Source organism: Asterias rubens, chromosome 6, assembly GCF_902459465.1.
Source record: "Asterias rubens chromosome 6, eAstRub1.3, whole genome shotgun sequence".
Taxonomy (NCBI): Eukaryota; Metazoa; Echinodermata; class Asteroidea; order Forcipulatida; family Asteriidae; genus Asterias; species Asterias rubens.
Window position 1 is genome coordinate 17,488,818 of NC_047067.1, and position 21,949 is coordinate 17,510,766.

Sequence of the window (21,949 nt, forward strand, 5' to 3'; positions counted from 1 at the left end):
TCAATCGGTCATTGAAGTTGCGAGAAAATGATGAAAGAAAAAACACCCTTGTTGGACGAATTAGCTAGGGGTGTGTTTTACCATTGCATCTGCACATTTTTGCCATGCAGTTTTTGAAATAGAAGTCTTTGTTTTTGGATAGCTTGTTTGCCTGTGTGGCATTTTGACTACACTAATTTGTTATGGTAGAACTCTTACCATCTCTGTTCTATGTTAAACATACATGTAAACCTTACATGAATCATTCTTTAGTTTGATCTTCTCATAAATCTTCATGCTCAGATACATTTCACACAATACTGCTTTGCGTGAAACCAAATCTGAATAAGTTGTGTCTTTAAATTTTTGTTTGCATATAACTTCAGTGGAAGTGTTCAACTATTAATGTGAATAATTTATTATCTCTCAAAATCAACCATTTTCTGAGAATTCCAGTTTTCTATCAAATATTAACCTTAAGAATGTCTGATGTTAATTGCTAAAAGCACGATGGTAAACCACAGCCCCTCTCTCCCCACACAAACAACATCCACTCACTGCACAGGACTAAACTATTTTTAGTTCTCAAATGTCAGTGATGCATAAACACTGCACACAGAGAGGGAGAGATAGAGAGCGAGGGCCGGGCTGAACGTCAGCGACTAGTCAAGGCTTATCTAGAGGAGATTGCCCCAGCTGATCATCAACGATGACTCATCCCTTCTCCTCCTATCTCTTCAGGATGCGGGGCCTGTGGAGTGTCTTTTTTCCTCTTTCTCGATAAGACGTAAGATCCTGGAGTGCATGCACTGTGTACAAGTTGTTCATGTAGAGTGTGCAGTGGCATCTGGGACGGGGTAATCCATTCCGGTGAAACAGGATCCTTGGAGGAATCGTTGAATGTTCAGTTGTTGGACATACATGTACTACATGTAATCTACATAGCTATCTATATCTGAAACACAATTTACTGATTATTGGAGAGTGATGGAGAGCGAAACATTAACCTTTGTTTAGAGAGGATGTATTCAACCTTGGCTGTGAGGATTTCATATTCTACAATTATGTGCGTCAGTGGTGTATGTATATATGTAATGTCAACTGTGGGATTAAGAATAATTGCTCCATGAACCAGTGAGTGAAGACCAACAGCGCATTCATGTTTATACCAATGTGTAAACAATTATGTGCGTGCACAGTTTGTATTACATTTAGGTTAGGCATGGAAGAATTCCTAATGGTTAACATATTGTGGATGTGTTTTTGTTTGTTTTTAGACATGGTTTAGAATGTACGGTAGGCCTGTGCATTTTACCTACATGGTTTGTTACTTGCCAAAACCATTAGCAAATTGTACCAGGATTATTATAGTAATGTTTTACATTGTACCATGAGTCCTCTTACTCTATGGTATGATTGAATGTAGTGTATTTTGGTAAATTTTGTCAACGTTTCATGTGCGCATCTGATGACTGATTTGGAGAAATCAATGAAAAAACTATTACCAGTAAACTTGTATTTAACTGTTTTAGAAGTATAGATCTGTGAAGAGCAAGCATGGTTGTAATGTTTTGAATTTCTTCTGATGAGGAGCAGAGTACAACATACTTTTCAAAATGTCGAGAGATCACACCTGTCAATCATTGTCAATCAATGTCAATCGCTGTTAGAAACTTCATAGTGCTATAAAAAGTTCCTGCAATGTACTGTACACAGTTATTAACTTCCCTAGTGTCAATTATTTAGATAACTTGCAAATACTTAAAACACTATGTAATTGTTTGAATTGACATAGTAAATACACACTAAATACACATCTTTGCAGTTCAGTGGGCAAAATGTGAAATGTTTACTGTAGAAATTAAAACATGCAGGTACAAGGAAAATGTGGAGGCTATGGTACAGATTTATGTACAATACAGTAGACAGGTTTGAAAGTACCATTAAAACATGTACTTGTATAAAGCTGTCAACCAAGAGCTCAATTCATAACTATTTTCAGTTTTGCTCCATTTTTAATTTGTGTTCTTTTTCCTCCTTACAGATTGATTTAAAGTGAACTGGAGTCAAACTGAAGTCAGAATATTGTCTATAGATGGATTGATACAACATCATGGAAACATCAAATTCTAATCACCACACACCACCAGTCACAATGAACTCCACATCTCAAGAGATGGAGTCCCCAATGGAGATTCCTTACATGGATGAGGAAGTCCCTGTCCCGTCTCCCCCGTCCTCCAGGTCGGGGACGCTAAAGGCACGTAAGAACTCCAAGGGGAGAAGTCCTAAATGCTCCCCCTTGATGATGAATAAGGAGAGCAGCATCCCCATCGTCAGGCGAGAGGCGGAGAAGGTCATGGACATGTTCTTGAAAAGAAGAAGCATGAGCATGAACGACGCAATACTACAGAAGGAATTCTTCGCCCAGGAAAGACGAAAGAAGAAAGATCGCGCACCACGCAATAATACAGTGTCGATATGCTCCACATTGAGCACTGACTCAAGCGAATGTCGTAACAGTGGTGATTTTGAAGAGGCAACACTCCAGAGGAGTAAGGGCAGTTTTAGTCGTGCATTGGAGCATTCAGTCCTCCCGGACGATATCAAACGGGAACAGTCTTCAGCTGATGATGAACTGTCATCGTCAGATCATGAGATGGACAAAGAGAAGTCCCGATCTGCACCGTCCACACTACGGATGCAGGTCGGACCACTTACTGAAGAGGACCGTGAGAAGTTGAGATTTTCAGGTAACGGCTATGCCCACCATGATAAAGAAGGTGTTAAGAAAGACCACAAGAAAAGAGATATACCAAAGAGGCGGAAGAGCTTGCTGGACAAGGCAAAGCAGATTATGCGCTCCCCCAGCATGCAGAGGAAAAACGAACATTCAGAGAAGGACAAAGAGGGCCCAGTAGGTCCTGAAGAAACATCAGCCAGTCGCTCAATCGTTCACCAAGAGATGAAGCATACTGGTTTCGCTAATAGACTCAAAAGGACTTTCAAACGGGACTCGCGTAAAAGTTCTCTAAAAGGCAACGATGCTGACACAAACAATGCTCTTGGTTCTTCAGACTCTAAGGAGTCAACCAAAACAAGGCGATGGCCAAGCTTCCTATCAAAAAGGAAACCACACAAGAGTGCGTCGACTCCTACAGACGACAGCCTAGCTGGTGCAACCCCCTCGGATACTGCCTCAAATGCTGACTGGGCTTCGTCGATGAGTGACTACGACCACACAAAATCATTGACTGAGTTTGACAGACAGAAGCTGCTCAGTGAAATCCACAATGGTGTTCGGCTTCGTCAGGCAACCATCGCAACAGGGAGTGATTCCCAACTCAATACCAAGAAGTCTCCCCTTGCAAAGAGCCCCCATCTACCTAATGAGCCAAGCGGGCTCGTTAGCGGGCTCGGGTCCACTGGAACACAGACTCCATCCTCGGTTCTGTCTAGCTCACAGGAGTCAGGATTGTCCTCTGATTGGTCCTCCAGCTCAGGGAAAGGAGGAGGTAAACAACGACCCAGAAGTCTCAACCTCACAAGGTCAAAACGACATGAGAGGGCAAAACAGGGATTGAATGGTTAGTAAATAGTAAGAGTGTTAACCTGCCATTAACCGCCCAACAATCTAGACAACATTTACTTTTTTTGAATAAAGAAACTAATGGTGATTTAAAAGGACGCCAGTTTACAAATACACAAACAAAACCTCAAATTCGTGCCCGGGCATTTTATCCAAAGATGGTAACCATAATGTCTCAACTAGAGAACAAATCTAATCAAAATTTGCATGATGCACTCAGCATTGTCCATAACAATCATTGGTAGAGCATTGATACTTCGTTCTTGTTAGGCGTCTTTTCCTTATTAACGGGTACACCTCTATAAATTTGAAAAATATGCACTTGGATTATAATCAAAGTACACCAAAGCAATGATCAGGGGGCATGGTTGCAAATTCGTAAAGTATCAGGCTTTATCATGTGTCACCAGTAAATTCCCATTGTTTCATCAGCAACACTGTATGCAGTACACTAAAAATAACCTTGATGAATTAACATGTACTTTGTGTATTTGAGCAGTGGACTGCACTTTTGAAGTGGTCTGGCTTTGTGGCAGTGTTGCCGGTGCTTGGGATTTCCCAACTAATCCATGTAAAAAGAATTGTTTTGATTTAAGGAAAATCATTGTTATGATTGTCTGTTTCTTGAGCCAGGGGTTGAACAAAAGGGTTGTTAAATTTGTAAACCCAATCCAGAGCTGCATAGATGAAGTACCCTTACATCCAACATTGTGTTTTGAGAGATAAAAGCTCCTTTATCTGCAAAAAGCCTTTTTAAAGTTGCAAACACATGTCTGTGATAATCGCGCCATTGTGGTAATAGGTAATTCGTATATTGTTCTTTTTATAAAAATTTAGCGCAGTAGAGAAAATTTAACTTAGCCTTCGAGGAAGACCCTGCTAAGGTTGAAATGTCTGGCTACTGATCATTGTTTGTATTTATACCATACAGTAGGTCCTTTTGGTTTGAATGCAGTTTGCAACAGCTAAACATGTCTGTTTTCTAAAAAATTTAATGTGTATAAAAAACTCAAAGATCTACGATCAGTGTGACGTACTGTACACATGGAAAAGCTGGTTCAGACTAAAATATGAGTACTACATGAAAGGGATTTTTTTCACACATAATTGTGCTTCTTTCCCATTGTGGCAATAAGAAATTAGCTTCACTTTCCATAATTCTTCATTTTAAATGAAACAGGTTTTAATCTCTCTGGAAAAGTTCCAAGCATTAAATGAAATCTGAAAATCAATTGTTCTGAATGAACTTTTTTTCTCTTTAAATCAGACGTCTTCAAACTTGATAGAATTACTCCTGGTCATGTCCGTCGAGACACAGATACGAGGAAACCAGTCATGCCGACTGCGTCCAGGCATGTCGACAATGACCTGGAGGCTGATGGCGTAGATGAAGATGGAGAAATCTCAGATGAGTTGAGATATGGTAAGGATATAATGATTCCCCTGTGGGATTCTGATCTTATTTCCCTTCTACACAAGGCAACATGTTGGTCTTCGGTTCCATTTTGTTGAGATTAATGTGAGCACCTGTGAATTTTTTTTTCTTATAAATTTAAGACGTTAATTTTAGAACATGTAGGATGAATTTACATTCCCTGCTTCAAGAATTTGCCATAATTTGATCTCATCACTTTTGGTATACTGCCATAACCTACTGGCACTGCCACAATCGCCTTGTGTGTACTGTGTCCATAATACACAATCCATGTGGTTTCCACATAATACCAGCTACACAAAATGAAGAAACCTGTGGACACAATGCTGACCTGAAAGATATGGTACTTGCCTGTGGCAGGCTATGGTACCAGTGTTAATGAGTTAAATGTTCCCACTGGTGAACATCTTGGAAGATATTTAAAAATCTGTATACAAAATGATATTGTTTTCAATCACAACCATTCCCTGGCAGGTCAAGAAACGGACGAGGATGCAACGTTACAAAGACCATCTAAGAGGGAGCGGGAAGAGTTCTACAAACGTATCGCCGACCGCCTGGCACAGATTGGTGACCGATTTGTAACAGACTACCAAGAAGGCGGCAATGGAGGGGAACCTGGTGGCCCTGTTGTAAGTGAAAAGGTCAAGGAATTGGCAGCATCAGCAGCGGTTGTTGAAATGAGTACAAGAGGTGGCGCCACAGGATCAGGTAATGGCCTACTGCAACCTGTCAAGTCTAGGTTTTTGTAAAGCTATTGAGCAAAACTAATATTGCTTCTCAACCAACAGTTTGCAACCTATGGTTTGCAACCCAAAAGTGGCCCATGAAAAAAATCTGGAAAATTGTTAGAAGCTCTACAATTTATTGCCACAGTTTTGGTTATGCTGACAACAACAGTGAATGTCTCTCAATCAATCTATCACCAAAAACAGAATGTTGTTTCTTAACTTGTATCACTTCTATGTTAAATAAAAAGAAATACCATACTTCATAAAAAAGTTGGTTTTAATATATTTTTTTTAAAGGGAAGATTTGTGCTAACCAAGTTATGCATTTTGTGATACAAAATGGTAGTCAGTTTTTGTAAACAAAATAAAGGTTTGTATAGCATAACCAGGCTGCTGTCTAGATGCCATGTTTTATATACAAAATAAAGGTTTGTATAGCATAACCAGGCTGCTGTCTAGATGCCATGTTTTATATACAAAATAAAGGTTTGTATAGCATAACCAGGCTGCTGTCTAGATGCCATGTTTTATATACAAAATAAAGGTTTGTATAGCATAACCAGGCTGCTGTCTAGATGCCATGTTTTATTTACTGCTCAGGACTTGTTTATGTACATGTACACCTACATGTAGTTCAATTTCTCAGAACAACAATATTGTGAAGTTGCAGTTTTTGTCAAAAAACTGCAATACAAAGTTTTGAAAGTTTTAAAAGAGGCTTTAAGAAAATAGTTAGAAAAAGAACAATATTATGCTATTTGACACATAAACCTGATATGTGATTATTGGTTTTATGCACATTGCTTTTGCTGCTGTGCTCTAGATTGCTCAATTTAAAATTCTTGTTGAGAGCTTAAGGGTTTTACACGGCAGTTTCTACGATTGTTTTTGTAAGAATGGAAGCACACAGTCATATGGCTGACAATATTAGACCCATTCTTCATTTTTCCAGTAAAGGGTCTAGGACACAAAACACAATGTCCACAGATTTACATTAAACTACAGTTTGAAAATAATGATGGAAGAAAGCGTGACATTGTTTTACTCATTTCTCAAAAACTACAGCACCTCAGCTAGTAGTATTTTAAGGGAAGCTTTCTACCACCATTATCTTTAAATGGCGTAAGTTTAGTGTAAATCTGTGGACATTGTGTTTTGTGTTACTAAAAGTTCCCACACACTTTAAAACGGAATTATTTACATGCTCTCTGTTTTATAAATGTTGCTGAAATAACATTTGTTTTGATTTGTTAGAATCTGAGGAGAGACTGTATGAAGCCATAGGTGGACGGATAACTGACCATGTGGATGGCTACAGAATGGTAAGAATATACAGATGTAGATCGTAAAGAATTCAGTCTCTAAGCATTAATGCAAAATAACCTCAATGTTAAAGGCAGTGGACACTATTGGTAATTACTCAAAATAATTATTAGCACAAAACCTTACTTGGTAACGAGTAATTGGGCTAGGTTGGTAGTATAAAACATTGTGAGAAACGGCCCCCTCTGAAGTGGAGTAGTTTTCGAGAAAGAAGTAATTTTCCACGAATTTTATTTCGAGACCTTAGATTTAGAACTTGAGGTCTCGAAATCAAGCATCTAAAAGCACACAACTCCGTGTGACAAGGGTGTTTTTTCTTTCATTATTATCTCGCAACCTCGACGACCAATTGAGCTCATTTTTTCACAGGTTTGATATTTTATGCATATAATGTTGAGATACAGCAAGTGGGAAGACTGGTCTTTGAGAATTACCAGTAGTGTCCAGTGTCTTTAAGCATTAATGCAAAATAACCTCAATGTAAATCAAGAAAAGCTTGTGCCATGCCTTCTCTTGAAAAGATTTCCAACCAGTGCACTATCATCTACTTTTCCATGGCCATTTTCAACCATACTTCAAAAATGCCTGCAATGGCACTTGTATCTTTGTTGGTGCTCAGTCAGTGTGTCACTTTCATGACTGTATTCCAAGTAGGTAAGATTTTAAGCTTATAATGTGCAGGTCTAGCTTTACTTATGTTTGTAAGTTCTTGCTAATGTTGGTCTTTACATCATACATGTACTTTTTTTTTGGGAGGGGGGGGGGTGGTGGCAAGAGTGTGTTCAGAAGTTAGATAGTTTTAGGACTAGTCTGTGTTTTTTGTTGGATTGAGAAGAACAGTCTTCTTCTAAATCTGTAAACAAAGTACTGGATTGGTGACTTGAAAAAGGAAAGAATAGATAGTTTTTAGAGACCTCACAAATCACTGTTGGCTTAGTTTGATTGCCACAATCAGAATGAAGCTTAAATAGTCTTTTGTAAAATAATTGAAAGTTTTGGTCATAAAAGTGGTTGATTGTAATGTGTATAATATGTCGAAAATGGGGGAATGAAGATCTTTGTCAAGTTTGATGTACTTTTCATGTAAACAATTCACTAAAAAGGGAAATATTTGACTGTAGTTTTCTTTCAAAACTACGACCACCAAAATGTTAATTTTTTTGTTTATTCTGGAGGATCATAATAATGTGTTCCTCCAACATATCAGTGACCCTTTAAAGCTTTACATGTAAGATGTAAGGTCCCTTTAAATCTGACTGAAATGAGAATGTGTGTCTGTGAATACTTGTCTTAATGTAATCTATAGCATGGGCTGTTCAGGGTTTCATTTGATCCTCTGATTCGTCCCCGGCCTGTCTCGTCAATTGCATAAATCAACCGATGGGGGATGAATAATTGAACAAGTTGGACATCCTCTGTAATTACATTATGGGAGAGAACAGAATTAAGTGTACAGATTGTCCCTATAGGTGCCATCTTTACAGGCAACTTGGGGTTTGGCTTTCCTGTGCTGCTTCAAGTCTTCAAACTTTTCTATGCAGCCAAGTGGTTCAACGACCAATCATTCAAGGATCAATCACCATCATGCCATATAACGTTACGCATAAAGCACATTTGTCTGTTCAATTTTTTTATTTTATTTTTCATAACTAACTGACTGTACACTGTTTGATGCCAAATTGGAACTATATATATTGAGGTATTTATTTTGTATGATTCGCGCCAAGTCCTTTTTTAAACCATGGCTTCAGCTCAAGCTCTGGCTTAGATGGATCTATTGCTCCAGGAGTTATTTTGAAAATGAGAGCTTTTGGTATGGGGTATTAAATAGGGGGCGGAGTCTAAGTAGGAGTCAGAGTCCAAGCAGTGATTTCAAGAGTTAAGACAGTAAGAGTAAAATACAAAGTACAGGCTCGCTTCGTAATCATTTAACAAATTGTTGTTTCAATCAGAAATATCCCACAATTGATTATAAAGTTCATGCCTGTATCCATTTTCCAAAGAAATATTTCAATCTGAAATAATTGTGGTTATTGTGCTTGAACTGTAAATTTGGGGTTATTTTGATTGCTTCATTTCATTTCATTTCATTTCATTTCATTTATTAATTTCACAGGCAAAAATTCAAGCACAGACAATAAGAACAGTAAGAAAACAAAAACAAGAACATACAATACAATAACAACAAAAGCAGCACCCCTGAAGGATTTTAAAAAAGTAATCTAAATTACTATCGAGTTAATCTCCTGATGCCACAATTTACGAAGAGACAAAAAGGGACATTACAGAAGGACATTATTAAAACATGGCATACAGTATAAAAATATAGAACTATACAAGCAGTTAAAACTATAAAAGCACTATGGGCATTAAAAATACAAAATCGTTAAAAGAGAGATTCTAGTTAATTATGCAAAAGGCACTATAAATTTGAGAAATAAAAAACAGCAGCAAGGTATTTGAATGGGTAAGGCAACTAGAAAGTTAAACTGTTTTGGTTAAGGGGACCTCCTCGCTGCTTCAATGAATGATCTGTGACAATACATAAAGTAAAGGTTTTTCAACTAAATCAGAAATGTTGTTATCTTCAAGTCCGTTTTGATTTAAATTGATTTGATTTTCTGTTGACCCCCTTGTGTTTTTGTTGATAGAATGACCTGATTGATTTAGAGCTACAAATGCTAGGTGTCGTGTTACCTTCACCTCAATCACCCAATATTAGTGTCTCAATGGTATGTTCAATCTATCTGACATTAAATTCTAGCATATGCAGTTCTGGCGTCTACACTCGTCTACACTCGCCCAACGCTTACATGGTTCAGACATTTTGAACTTTCTAAAAGACGAGCTCAAAGATCAAATTCAGTGTTTGTGTTTGCGCTCATGTTTAACTTCCAGTCAATATGATGCAACCAGTAGATAGAGTCCTATTATCAAACGTTCAACATGTCTCTAACCTCACAATAAAATAGATCAATATTATTTTAATTTATGCTCTTTCAGAGCAAAAATTGAAACGTGACATCATTTGAGATCAATAACAAACATTGGTTATTACACTTCAGACTGGAATGTGTACACCAGTTAAAAGGTCAAATTCAATATGTTTTTTATTGAATATCATGGAAGCTTGGGACTCAAATGTACAGATCCATGTTCAAAAAGCACTTTAAACCATTTTAACTTGAGGATAGAGACTTGTAATAATTATTTGTTCAACTCTTGTATGGACTCTATATGTAAGCCATTTTATCATGACTATGAAACTATTAGGTTTAGGTAAGTTTGTCTGTATATACACAAACCAAACAGTGCACTCCTATAGTGTGTGTCCACCATTATCTCAAAAAAGCTAATTGGAAAATGAGTGAATCACAAAACTGAATTTGACCTTTGAGCCCCTCGTCAAACCACTCTGCTTCCATTTCTCAGTGTGATTTTAACTACTAATTTTGTTCACTCATGTTTTTTGGGAGTACTAGAGACTGGATTTAATGATGCACAAATATTTGTAGATTAATGGTAGTGGGATCATTGACACTGAATGGCACAGATTGGGTGGGGGTGGGGGTACTTCCCCCTGAAAAAGCTTGAAAGTTCTTCCATGTACTGACGTACCAGAAAAACTGTGGTCTGTAGTGAGGATAGGTATAATTGAGTTGGGGTATTTTAAGTATACAAATATAAATAGGCAGTTTTTAAGGGAGAACAAATGAATGTTTGTTGAGCTGAGAACATTTCTTCATGATGCTAAAACTCAGTAGGATACCAGTTGCAACAATGTTAACTTGAGGCATTTTTGCTGGTAACCTGTGTTTGCTAAGCATGATTTCTCTGTGCTTAGCAAGTTTTGTGTGTTCACCTTGCAGGCTAAATGAAATAAGGCCCTGATGATACATGTACATGTACATGTAGATAAAGAAATCTATGCAAAGCAAAATATGACCTCAGAATATGCAAGTCTAAACATTCATGTATTAAGATGAATCGTAGCACTTTGTGAAATCTGCCAAGATATAGCAAAATACTGGGGAAAAAGCGAGGGATTACTTGTAAACCCTTTTACAGCAATTGGCATTTTTTTTGCAAAGTGTGTGTCTCCGATACAGTTTCCTAGCTGTCAATAGGAGACTTTCCAACGCTAGGTGGCAGCAGACATACCGGGTAAATTTCCATTATTTACGTAGTTCTGAACATGCGCATAATTCTGAGAGCAATGGATTTACCCGGTAAGTCTGCTGCCCTCTATCGTCCCAGAAAGTCTCCCATTGGAAGAACCCTCTCTTTTTGGGGAATGAGTGAACGAGAGCTCATTGTGCACTGTTCCCAAGATTGGATTTATGCTGATTTTAAATGGCAGTTCAAGAATATTAACATTTAACAAGGAAGGTTTTCAATGACGTCAGAAATGGAAAAAAGTTATAGTGCTCCTGTTGAACCCTTGCTCTTTGGAAAGCACTCAGATGGCAATTACAGGGTACAGTTTGGTAGGGTAGAGTTTGAAGAATGGACGCCTGATTGATGACTAACTTGGGCTTAACCTTTACTGCTCATTAGAATTTAGCATACAGCTTTCATATAGTAGTCAAAACAGCAGAGTGGAACACAGACAGTTAAAGACACTGGAAACTATTGGTAGTCACGCAAAATAATTGTTTACTTGGTTACGAGCAATAGAGAGCTTTTGATAGTAATAAACAGTGTGAGAAATGGCTCCCTCTGAAGTAACGTAGTTTTTTAGAAGTAATTTCTCACTAAAATATTTGAATTGAATTCGAGACCTCAGCTGAGGTCTTGAGTTCAAGCATCCATAAGCACACCACTTGTGCGACAAGGTTTTTTGTACCATTATTCGCTTGAAACTTTGATGACCAATTGAGCCCAAATTTTCACATGTTTGTTATTTTATGCATACAGACTATGTTTGGATACACCAAGTGAGAATACCAGTCTTGACAATTAACAAAGGTGTCCAGTGCCTTTAATATGATATTATAATGGGCCTTTCATCATATTCCGTGTCTAGTTTCCTATGTGCATTAGCATATTAGCAATCATGAATGTATACAATGAACTAAAGGGGGTCAGACTGTTTCACACTTGCAGCCTCTGTTTGAAATTGATTTTGAGTGGGTGACATATAAGATGGCTGCCCTGTGAGAAGGGTGTACAAGGTTGGCTTCAACGTGCCATCTTTATTTATATTAACTGATCCCTGGAATCTGATCCCTTCATTGATCTACATGTATGGGTGACATTCAAACACCAGATGTCAGCCGACATACATTATCAAAGAATGAAACTGCTACACAAAATGTTTCAGTTGGTGCTTAACAATCATTGTTTGTTACTTAGTAATAATAGCATTCAGTGTGCACAAAACATGTTTCATGTAAATGATTGCTGTGCAAAAATTGCTGGATGAAAATGTTCCCTTCATATTCACCCTTTGCACCCACATTACATGTGTCACGTGCCATGCTCACCATTTTGGGGTCAAAATGTGAAATTTGCTGTGTTTAAAATTCACACTTCAGAGTATCATGTATTTAAAAAACACAGTGACATGGTAGACTCCCCGAATGGTGCAACCAAGATTATTTTCAATGACGACAGGTGAATTGGGTCAATACCTGGCAATGTTAAAATGGTTATGAGCCCGTGAACATTTCTGAGAATATCGGATTTACCCGTCAAGTCTGCTGCCACCAAGTGTCCACAAAAGTATCTCATTAAAGTAGACTTAAATTAATTAGTTAACCCTTTAGAAACCAACGTGGCCAAAAACGGCCTGTACCAAAATGCCGCAAATCGCTGCAAGATCTCACTTCCACTCATGACCGGGTCATGACCTCATATTTTCATGTAATATTTCTAAAACAAAACAAAATTTTTGTTTCATTATTATTTTTCCAGAAAACAAATGTTTCGAAATTTCAACAATATTAGTCATGTCTGGGCGTATGGTGATGATTGTTCAGAAAAGAATGGTCTTTGAAGGGTTAAGAAACAAATCAATATACTACAGCAGCCGATTTCATGAAACTTGACTTAATTGCGCCATAAACTTTGCGCAAGTGGATTTACACAGGTTGCGCAAAGATTCGTGAAATTGACTGGTGGTTTTATAGTTTACATGGTTTAGTTCGCAATCTTGGGGTTTGTTAATAATTTATCCATTTCTATACTAGAGTTAAATCTTGTATAGGATTTAATTAACTTTTTTTCTTTTTTTTTCCAATTTTAATGATATTGACACAAGTACTGGATGGTCATTCTATGTTGGAAGGACCTCATTTCCCCAAATGTTTAAATTCCTCCTCCCCTTCTTGTGAAAAACTTTCAGAGAAAGCAAATTTTTGCTGCAAATTATTTGCATACATGTATTCGGGGCACTGGTGAAATAATTCATCCATGCTTATTGTGCATATGACAATGTTGCCCTCTGTTGTCTGGTTATGACCAGGCTAAGAGTTATTCAGATGTCTCACCACAGTCAGAGATCTCATAAAGGGAATCGCAAGAGTGTGTGTTTATGACCGGAATATAAAACAACAAACTTCCAACATGTTTGACAGACCCTTCAGAATTCTGTTTTCTAACTATCTGACATGTCTTTGAAGACAACCAGGCAGCTTCGAAGGCTTGTTGCCAAGCAGCAAATATTCATATTTGTTCAAGTTATTTTTGTTTTGGGGGATTCGTGTTTGTTTGTTAAAAAGGCCTCATGTTCAAGAGGTTAAGAGCTGGTACATTATCATAATGCACACAGCTCATTGGAAAAGAACAGATTTACACTTTCTGGAAAATGGAGTGTGCTTTTTATCAACCTTTGAACGCGGCAGAATTCAGAATTTGTTCAGCTGTTATTTGTTTGTTTGTATTTTAATAATATTTCTCACAACGACTTTAGATTTATGCTGAAATAACAGATTTATGTTGAAATAACAATGCATAATATAAAACTTCATATCTTGCCTGCCATAAATGCCTTGGAAAGCACACATTGTAGCTTTTTGTGCAAACAAGACATGACATAGTCTGTTACTGGAAAACGTTACTGTGTGGGCAAACCTCAACCATGCCCAACAAACATCAAACATTTGGCACTTAATTACTCTGCAGAACATTCTATAACTGACCCCCTTGACCCACCATTCCTGTGCTTGATCAACATGATACATATTAACACAACTCTTTCCCATTTTTCTCTCCATTTCTATCCCCTTTATAACCACCTGCGGTATTTTCTTTCTCCTTAATTTGTTTTGTTATAATTTGCAAATCTTCACATAATCCCATAAAAACGTGTAATTATTATTTTACTTCATCCTTCCACCCTTTTCAATCCTCTTTATGTTCTACTGTTATTTTTTATATTTTTAAAACTACTATTTTTTAAATTATTTTTATTATTTATTTATTCGAATATTAACCACGACCACCTAATCCTGGCACCTCCTTTTCTTTTCATGACTTTGTTGTTGTTTTCTTTATTTGTGCATTATTTTCTTAAATACCAAACCGTCTCCTTCCAATGGCTTCCCAATCCTATTATATTCACTTACCTGCACCTCACCCCTCCACATAATGTTTTAAAACAATATAGCGCCACAACCAACAAATCCACCCCTTTTCGCCGCAGTCCCTTCTGTCGGTGGTTCGAGACCACACCTACACCGTCTTTCGGGACACCATGCAGTCCCTGATTGGCCAGGACAATGGCATGGAGCAGCTGGCCTTGGTCTTCAAGTTCACTAAGCTTGCGATGAAGATCGCGCAGCACTATGGGTCGAGGGCGACAGACATCAAGGAGAACAGTTTGCGTTACATCGGGGACCGCTTTGCTGCCTGGTTGGACAGCCAAGGAGGATGGGTAAGACCCGATAATTATCAACAAATCTTAATCTACTTGGTTCTTGCGTTTACTCTCTTCAGAATACAGTATTTTATCCAACATTCTGGAAAAACCAACATTTCAGCAAGCACAGCTTGAAGATAAAGAGTTCAATTTTATACAGTTCCCATCAGCTTACGATAACAACAAAAGGTTATTGTCACGATAGATGTTGGTTCCCCATGGTCTTAAGGTTTCATAGCAAATAGTTGACATTACAACAGAAATTGATGAAAGGTTTTAATTTTCAAAAACTGTATATTGTCCTCTATGGACAGGATTTAATATAAGCACAAATTTGAAATCAGGAAGTTCTGATAATTTGTAATGCAATTGTACATCATGATGTTCAATGATAAAACCTTGACACTTAATGTGCATTATTGTTTAACTTATTTTACTTATAAACTTATAAAGTTGCAGGCTACTGAGCAAGTAATTTTGAATAAATGCATGTATTTATGAATTTTTATCTTGACTATCTATTTGTAGAACATCTGTATCTTGAATTTTTCCTTTGAAATATACACATGGTGTCAAAAATATTTTTGAATATTATAAGGCTGTATTTCAGGCAGTCGGGTTGGGGGATCTTGATGAATATTATAAGGCTGTATTTCAGGCAGTCGGGTTGGGGGATCTTGATGAATATTATAAGGCTGTATTTCAGGCAGTCGGGTTGGGGGATCTTGATGAATATTATAAGGCTGTATTTCAGGCAGTCGGGTTGGGGGATCTTGATGAATATTATAAGGCTGTATTTCAGGCAGTCGGGTTGGGGGATCTTGATGAATATTATAAGGCTGTATTTCAGGCAGTCGGGTTGGGGGATCTTGATGAATATTATAAGGCTGTATTTCAGGCAGTCGGGTTGGGGGATCGGGGGATCTTGGTGAGGTACTAGGTTTTATCTGTCCTACATCTTGATAGTCGTGGGATAAGTTGCTAAGATGAAGTGTTCAAATTGCTCTACTGGCCTGAAAAGTGTTCTTACTTTTATTTATTTCATTTTATGAAGAATTAGCTGTTCTACACATCTTAAAAATCTTCTTTTTTTTGCCAAAATGTCATTAGTTGACCCTTTTTAATTTGATCAAAAACATTTTATTTATTTACCTACTTATATTGATATAAAACTGTATCAAGTATATAATTTGTGAAAACAAAATGATTTTCTTCAATTGTTAACATGAATGAAACAGTGGGGAAACATTGTTTTCAATTAAGCATGTTTTGACAGCATGTTAAAAATGTTCAACTTAGAAAAGTAAAATTTAATAAATCTGGGGAAAAAACAAGGATGAGAGGGCGAACCAGTTATGAATTGTCAATATTTATATTTTTTAAAATAATGTGAACAATTGTTCTCAATTTGGTTTATGGCACTTGTGACCATGGAAATGTTTTTAAATAAATCAGTTGACTTAGAATTAATTTCAAAAGTAAAAAGTAGTTAGCATGTATTTTTGTTTGTATATTTCTTTTTCTTTTCTTTTCTCTAAAGCGGGGTAAAAAAAAATAAAATCTGAAGGAACATTTTCCGTTTAAAAGTTCAAACCAAAAATTTTCTATTCTTATAATAAGGGCAAGAAGATTCCATGGTAAAGGGCACCTCTACGTGGATTCTAATTGAATTTCAATTTGTGTTATTCAAAGAGAATTAATGCAATTATGAGCATGGAGGGGGGGGGGGGGCATTTACTTCAGCCGATTTCACGTAACACGAGTCGAGTTAGGACGAGTAACCCGTACTAACTTAGGATGGGTTCAATGTCCCTAACTCGTCATAAGTCTTAAGATTAATCCTAAGGTAGGAAGATTTTGGTGAAATCGAGGGCTGCACAAAGATATAATTGACTATTTCATCCACAACAATACCCAACAGTGTGGAAAATGCTGGTCTGTGCCTCCAGAAAAGGATCCCCCCCCCCCAAATAAAAAGTATCTCTTGACTTTTCTGGAAACAAAGCATATTTTTCAGTTCGACTTCAGTCCCAGCATCCCTTACAAAATAATTGTTGTTGCCGTGAATGTTAAAATGAACTGTGAAGTATTCAAGTGACACGGGATGTCGTAGTGAAAATGATGCCACCAGTTATGTTCGCATGTAAGTTTCAAAGCGTTTGTTGCTAAAGATAAATAGATTTTATAAGGAACTTTGGGACCTTTGTTTTTTTCAGCAGATATACCAGGTAATTGTCCATTGTTTATGTAGCTTGGAGCATTTGCAGAAGTTACAAGAATAGTGGATTTATGTGGTGAATCTTTAGCCTCAAATTGTCCCCAAAAGTCTCCCATTGAAAACATCATTTTGAAATGAAACTGCTTTGTACCAGAATGTATTCAGCTATCACCGATCCAAGGCAGCGTGTTCCTTTAATTGTTGTTCATTTGGGTCAGGTAAAAAGTAATATTGAGCACTGGTCAGTGGGAATGAATTAAACAACTCCCTTTGGTATCAGGGCCCAATTTCATGGCTGTGCTTAGAGTAGACTGAAAGCCGAAAATCAGGTTAGCAGAAAATTGTTTGTATTACATTGGTTTCACTAGTGGATTTGTAGCGGAAACCAGACTTTCTGCTTCCTCTCACCCATACACTCTTGATTTGTTGAGGTGTATAGAACAAGGAGTCATTCCAACAACTTTATTCCACGTACAGTACTGCATCTCTTTGGAACTCCTTGCCTGGTGGATGTTTCCCCCCATCCTACAATCTGGACTGTATTAAGAGGAATTTCAATTCCTGTCGAATCATTTTCTTCTTGTAGCTGCCTATAGTTTGGAACGAACTTGCATAAAAAATGAAAACAAAGTAGCATAGAATTTGTTTTTGTACAGTGCTAAGCATTCTTCACTTGCACAGCCAGTATATAGATATGAAATGAACACAGAGAATGGTAGCTGTAACTTGTAAGTCTCATACAAAGCCATGAAAGGGGACCTAGAGGTGCTTTGTTAGTTTTGTCTTCCATATAATTTTTAAAATGTGTTATTTTTCTTCCCTATAACCTATTATAGAGCGCGGTTGTGTACACCAGCGATTCGGAAGAGGAAGATAAACACGATGAGTCTGAAATTGACTGATGACGGGACCAACGTAAGATTCCTTACAATTTATCACTAATGAGCAGAGAAGATCTGCATTTTGCAATTTGTTGTTTGTTTTGTACTTAAGATGCTATTATCTTTCATCAGGAATTTGTTTTTAATGATAATTAAGAAACTATTTTGAAGTGATATCTTGAAAGATACAGTTTGTTTGGTACTATCTGTTTTCTAATGATTTCAATTAAATTGTCAAAAGTATCGTCACATTACTTGGATAAAAATGGCCTAAGAAAGAACAACAAGGTTGTTTACATTGTTAGTACTAATCCTATTCCCTACATATCCTGTATTCATGTTGACCCAAGTGTGACCTTCCATCTTTGACCTTTGTCCTGTTCCAGTAAACAGAGTAAAGTCAAAACTTGATCTATAGGCAGCTTTGGATTGATACTCAAAGTTCAAGTGATCACGTAAGGAGAATTGGAACGATGACTAAATAAGTAAATGTAAGCAGGATACAATGTGAAAGGGGCTGTTTAATTTAAAGGATTGGGCTGTTTTTTGTAACACAAAACACAGCTCCACAGATTTACATTAAACTTTCACCGTTTGAAGATAATGAACGTAGACAGCTTACCTTAAAATATTAGTTGCTGAGGTGCTGTAGATTTTAATTACAACTTCTTAATTAATTACAACCAGTTGATTTTCTCAATTTGTACCATGTCAGTAAATGGCTAGACTCACTGATAAGGTTGTTAATTTGTACAAACAAATCATTGTGAATTAGGGTGCCAGCCGTCCATCGTATCACACATCATTCAGCCATTTCATACATGAAAATTGTGCATGTTGATTGGCCAAAAATGCAGTTGTGTGCGAGAACCTGAAGTGTTTAAGGTATTTAACTGCTAACTTCAATTACTTATTGTCAGTTTGGGAAGCGAGTCAAAAACAACAACAAACAAACAAACAAACAAACAATTGCTGACTTTACTCTTTAAGTGTGGAAGCAAATCATGTACATTTGTGACTAAGTCAAGTACTGAGTTTGTCCTTTGTATATATGCTAAATATTTTGAAAACTATGATCTAATCTGTTTCGCTTTGTCACCAAATTGCATCTGTTATATATACTGTAATGTACTTGTAATGTACTGTCTTGTAATATAAAATGTAATGTTAGTGTACAGAAATGGTCCGCTGCAACCTTAAGATATTGTACATTGTTCCTGTTAATGTCAACTGTATGTAAGAGGTTATATTAATAGTATTTATTAGTACATACAAGTATGTTTACCTCTTGCAGTTACATCTCTCTTTTTGTTTTTTGGGGGTTTGTTTCAGATGGGGGGGGGGGCAGGTACATCTAGATGTTTTGCTTGCCAAATCTCATGCTTGATTCATAGTTTAACACATTTCTAACTGTTTCTTGTCCTAACTGTTTACCTGTGGATGACTTTAAGTTATTCTGAACTTGTTACGCTGAATCTATACTGTTGACATAAATTCACAAGTATTGCTTTTAGAACGTAGTGTTGTTAAGTTGCCATGACTCAATCAGCCCAAAGTTGATGGTTTCACTGCATACTGGCAAACCTGGCAGCTTGCCAATGTTCATAACCAGACATAATATTACTACATCTAAGTTACAGTTGGTCACATAGGGCAATTGTCAGGCAACTAGTTCTCAGCAATGTGCATGGAGGCAAAATAGTCATATTTCTATCTCTATGTAAGACACTGTTTCAAACAAAATGTCCCTCTTACTATCAAAATAGTTTTATTTATAAATACAAGCATTGCAGTTTCTATAAATTGCAGGATATAAACTGTCTTTTGTGACAAGGCCTTAAGAATGGTGCTGAGGAGGTGCTCATACTTTTCTTAAAAAACATCTTAACAGCCTTATAATGTTTCAAAAGAAATTTTAAAACAGGAATGGAACATAACATTTACATCCTTCCTTTGGCATTGTCTCCAATCTTCCATGTTCTTTATGCAGGCACCCAATGCTGTTGTGGTCTCTGCCCCAGCAACTCTCCTCTCCTTTACATTAATTAAAGGAACAGTTGCCTTGAAACGGATGAGTTAGTCTATAAAAAGCATTTGAAACCGTTTGTTATAAAATGTATCTGGTTAGGAAGATGTTTTAAAAGTAGAATATAGTGATCCACACAAGTATCACTCAAATTGCACGGTCGGCCATTTATACATGCCTTAAATGGCAGACCGTGTTAGTCGACAAGGTAAAAAGAAAACCATGTAATTTCGAGGCATATTTGTGTGGATCATTGTATTCTACTTTTACAACATCTTTCTAACCATATCGATTTTATATCAAACGGTTACAGAATGCTTTTCAAAGACCAACTCGACGGATCCAAGGCAACATGTTTCATACATCCAGCATGCACTCAGTTCCACACCCTAGCCCCTCTCCATCCCCCATTTCACATGCCAGGCCGCAGTAGTGCAGTCAGTAAGCATAAAACTGTTCACTCATTTTCGCGCGAGTACATTATAAGTGAATTTTGACTCCATGTCATAGATCAGAGTACTGAGCTTCTATTTTTAGCATTAGTTAGTGCCGAGTGCTTCACTTTTGGAATAAATGTTCAGTAAAATGTTATTAACCGTGCAAGAACATAAGCGTGGACTTTAATGGACAGCAATATTAAAGTGCATGTGAGAGATGCATGATCTGTTACATGACTGATTGATACCAGTCATTGAACACTTACAACTGTACAATAACCAAAGTGTTTTTCCTCAACATCACTTTGGTACATACTTCATAATCAACATTACCAACTTGGTCTTCTATAGTTCCTGGTGTGTAAAATTTCCTTGGTATAGCGAAACAAGATGCCGCGTAACATGTCTTTGTTGCTACTTGAGATTTGGATTCAGTGTGCACAAAACATGACGAGTCTCAATAGTTTACAATATGTAAAATTGCTAGATGAAGTCATTCTGTGTATTGTAATCATGACTGGAGTCCACAATCTTTCTGCAAACTCTTAATTTTTTACTTTCTGTCGCTTTTTTTATTTATAAATATAGCATCTGAAGAAAATTTGTTGTCATTAAATGACTTGTGTTGTACTGTATCACCACGATGTTCAGTTCAATGTTTTATACTGTGTAAGGTTTTTTTTTTACATATTTTTAAGTTATCAATTTCTTCCACTATTTTATGCAAGTGTGCTTTGTCTATCTACAGTGTAATAGTTTTCTCAATTTTAAGGATTTTTTAAAAGACATTTTAGTGCCTTTTAAAAGAAAAGTTGGTTGAATTTTGAGTAGTTTTTATTATCATTTTTGTTAAGTTATTGTGTTTACATCCATTTGGAGACAAAATGAAATTAATTTGTGAGTTTGGCTATAGTCTCTCACAATTTCATATAACTGCCTAAGCAGAAAGGATTAACAACTACCTGCTTAACCACAATGAGCAGGGTGCCTACCACAGATGATTGGTATGACATGTATTCTGGCTAATAACCTTATCTGGTAAGCAAAAAGTTGTTGTGCGTAGCTACTTGTGCTTAAGCAGTGTTATGAAATAGGGCCAAGGAGGCAAGCTCAGTGGTCTGACAATTAAGAAACATTCTCTGAATGTATGTTGTTCTGGTAGTGTTCAATTCCAACCTTCGGTGCCAGTGAAATTTTAAAAAATCTTTATTGATGACTCGGAAGACACCGGGTCCATTTTCATAGAGCTGCTTTGGCAGAAAATAGGCTTTGCAATTTTATGCTGGGCAGAAATGAGCAGGACACCAGTCATAAAATGTATATTGGTGTTGTATTCTGGCAACTCATGGGAAAATAATGTATCTTAGCCCTTGATGTTATAATTTAGAGTATAGCATCGAACGTGACAACGATTATAAGCTTGACTCAATAAATGTGGATTGTTTCGGGCTGCCTTAAAACCAGTGCAT

At 37.0% G+C, this 21,949-nt stretch overlaps 1 protein-coding gene across 6 annotated transcripts in view; it reads left to right on the plus strand.

Annotated features, from left to right (window-relative positions):
• The window catches only part of LOC117291536 (protein IWS1 homolog A-like), a 38,702-nt gene extending 18,565 nt beyond the window's left edge, over positions 1-20,137 (plus strand). For 3 of the 6 annotated variants that reach the window (XM_033773316.1, XM_033773317.1, XM_033773319.1), the window contains exons 2-8: positions 2,024-3,566; positions 4,836-4,991; positions 5,478-5,714; positions 6,989-7,056; positions 9,709-9,789; positions 14,703-14,933; positions 17,973-20,137. In XM_033773316.1, the coding sequence (XP_033629207.1) occupies positions 2,093-3,566; positions 4,836-4,991; positions 5,478-5,714; positions 6,989-7,056; positions 9,709-9,789; positions 14,703-14,933; positions 17,973-18,038 (2,313 nt within the window). In that variant the 5' untranslated portion in view covers positions 2,024-2,092 and the 3' untranslated portion in view covers positions 18,039-20,137. Of the gene's footprint in view, positions 1-1,058; positions 1,114-2,023; positions 3,567-4,835; positions 4,992-5,477; positions 5,715-6,988; positions 7,057-9,708; positions 9,790-14,666; positions 14,934-17,972 lie in introns of those variants that run through there. The other 3 variants (XM_033773318.1, XM_033773320.1, XM_033773321.1) reach the window with 3 other exon arrangements.
• The last annotated feature ends 1,812 nt before the right edge of the window (positions 20,138-21,949 follow it).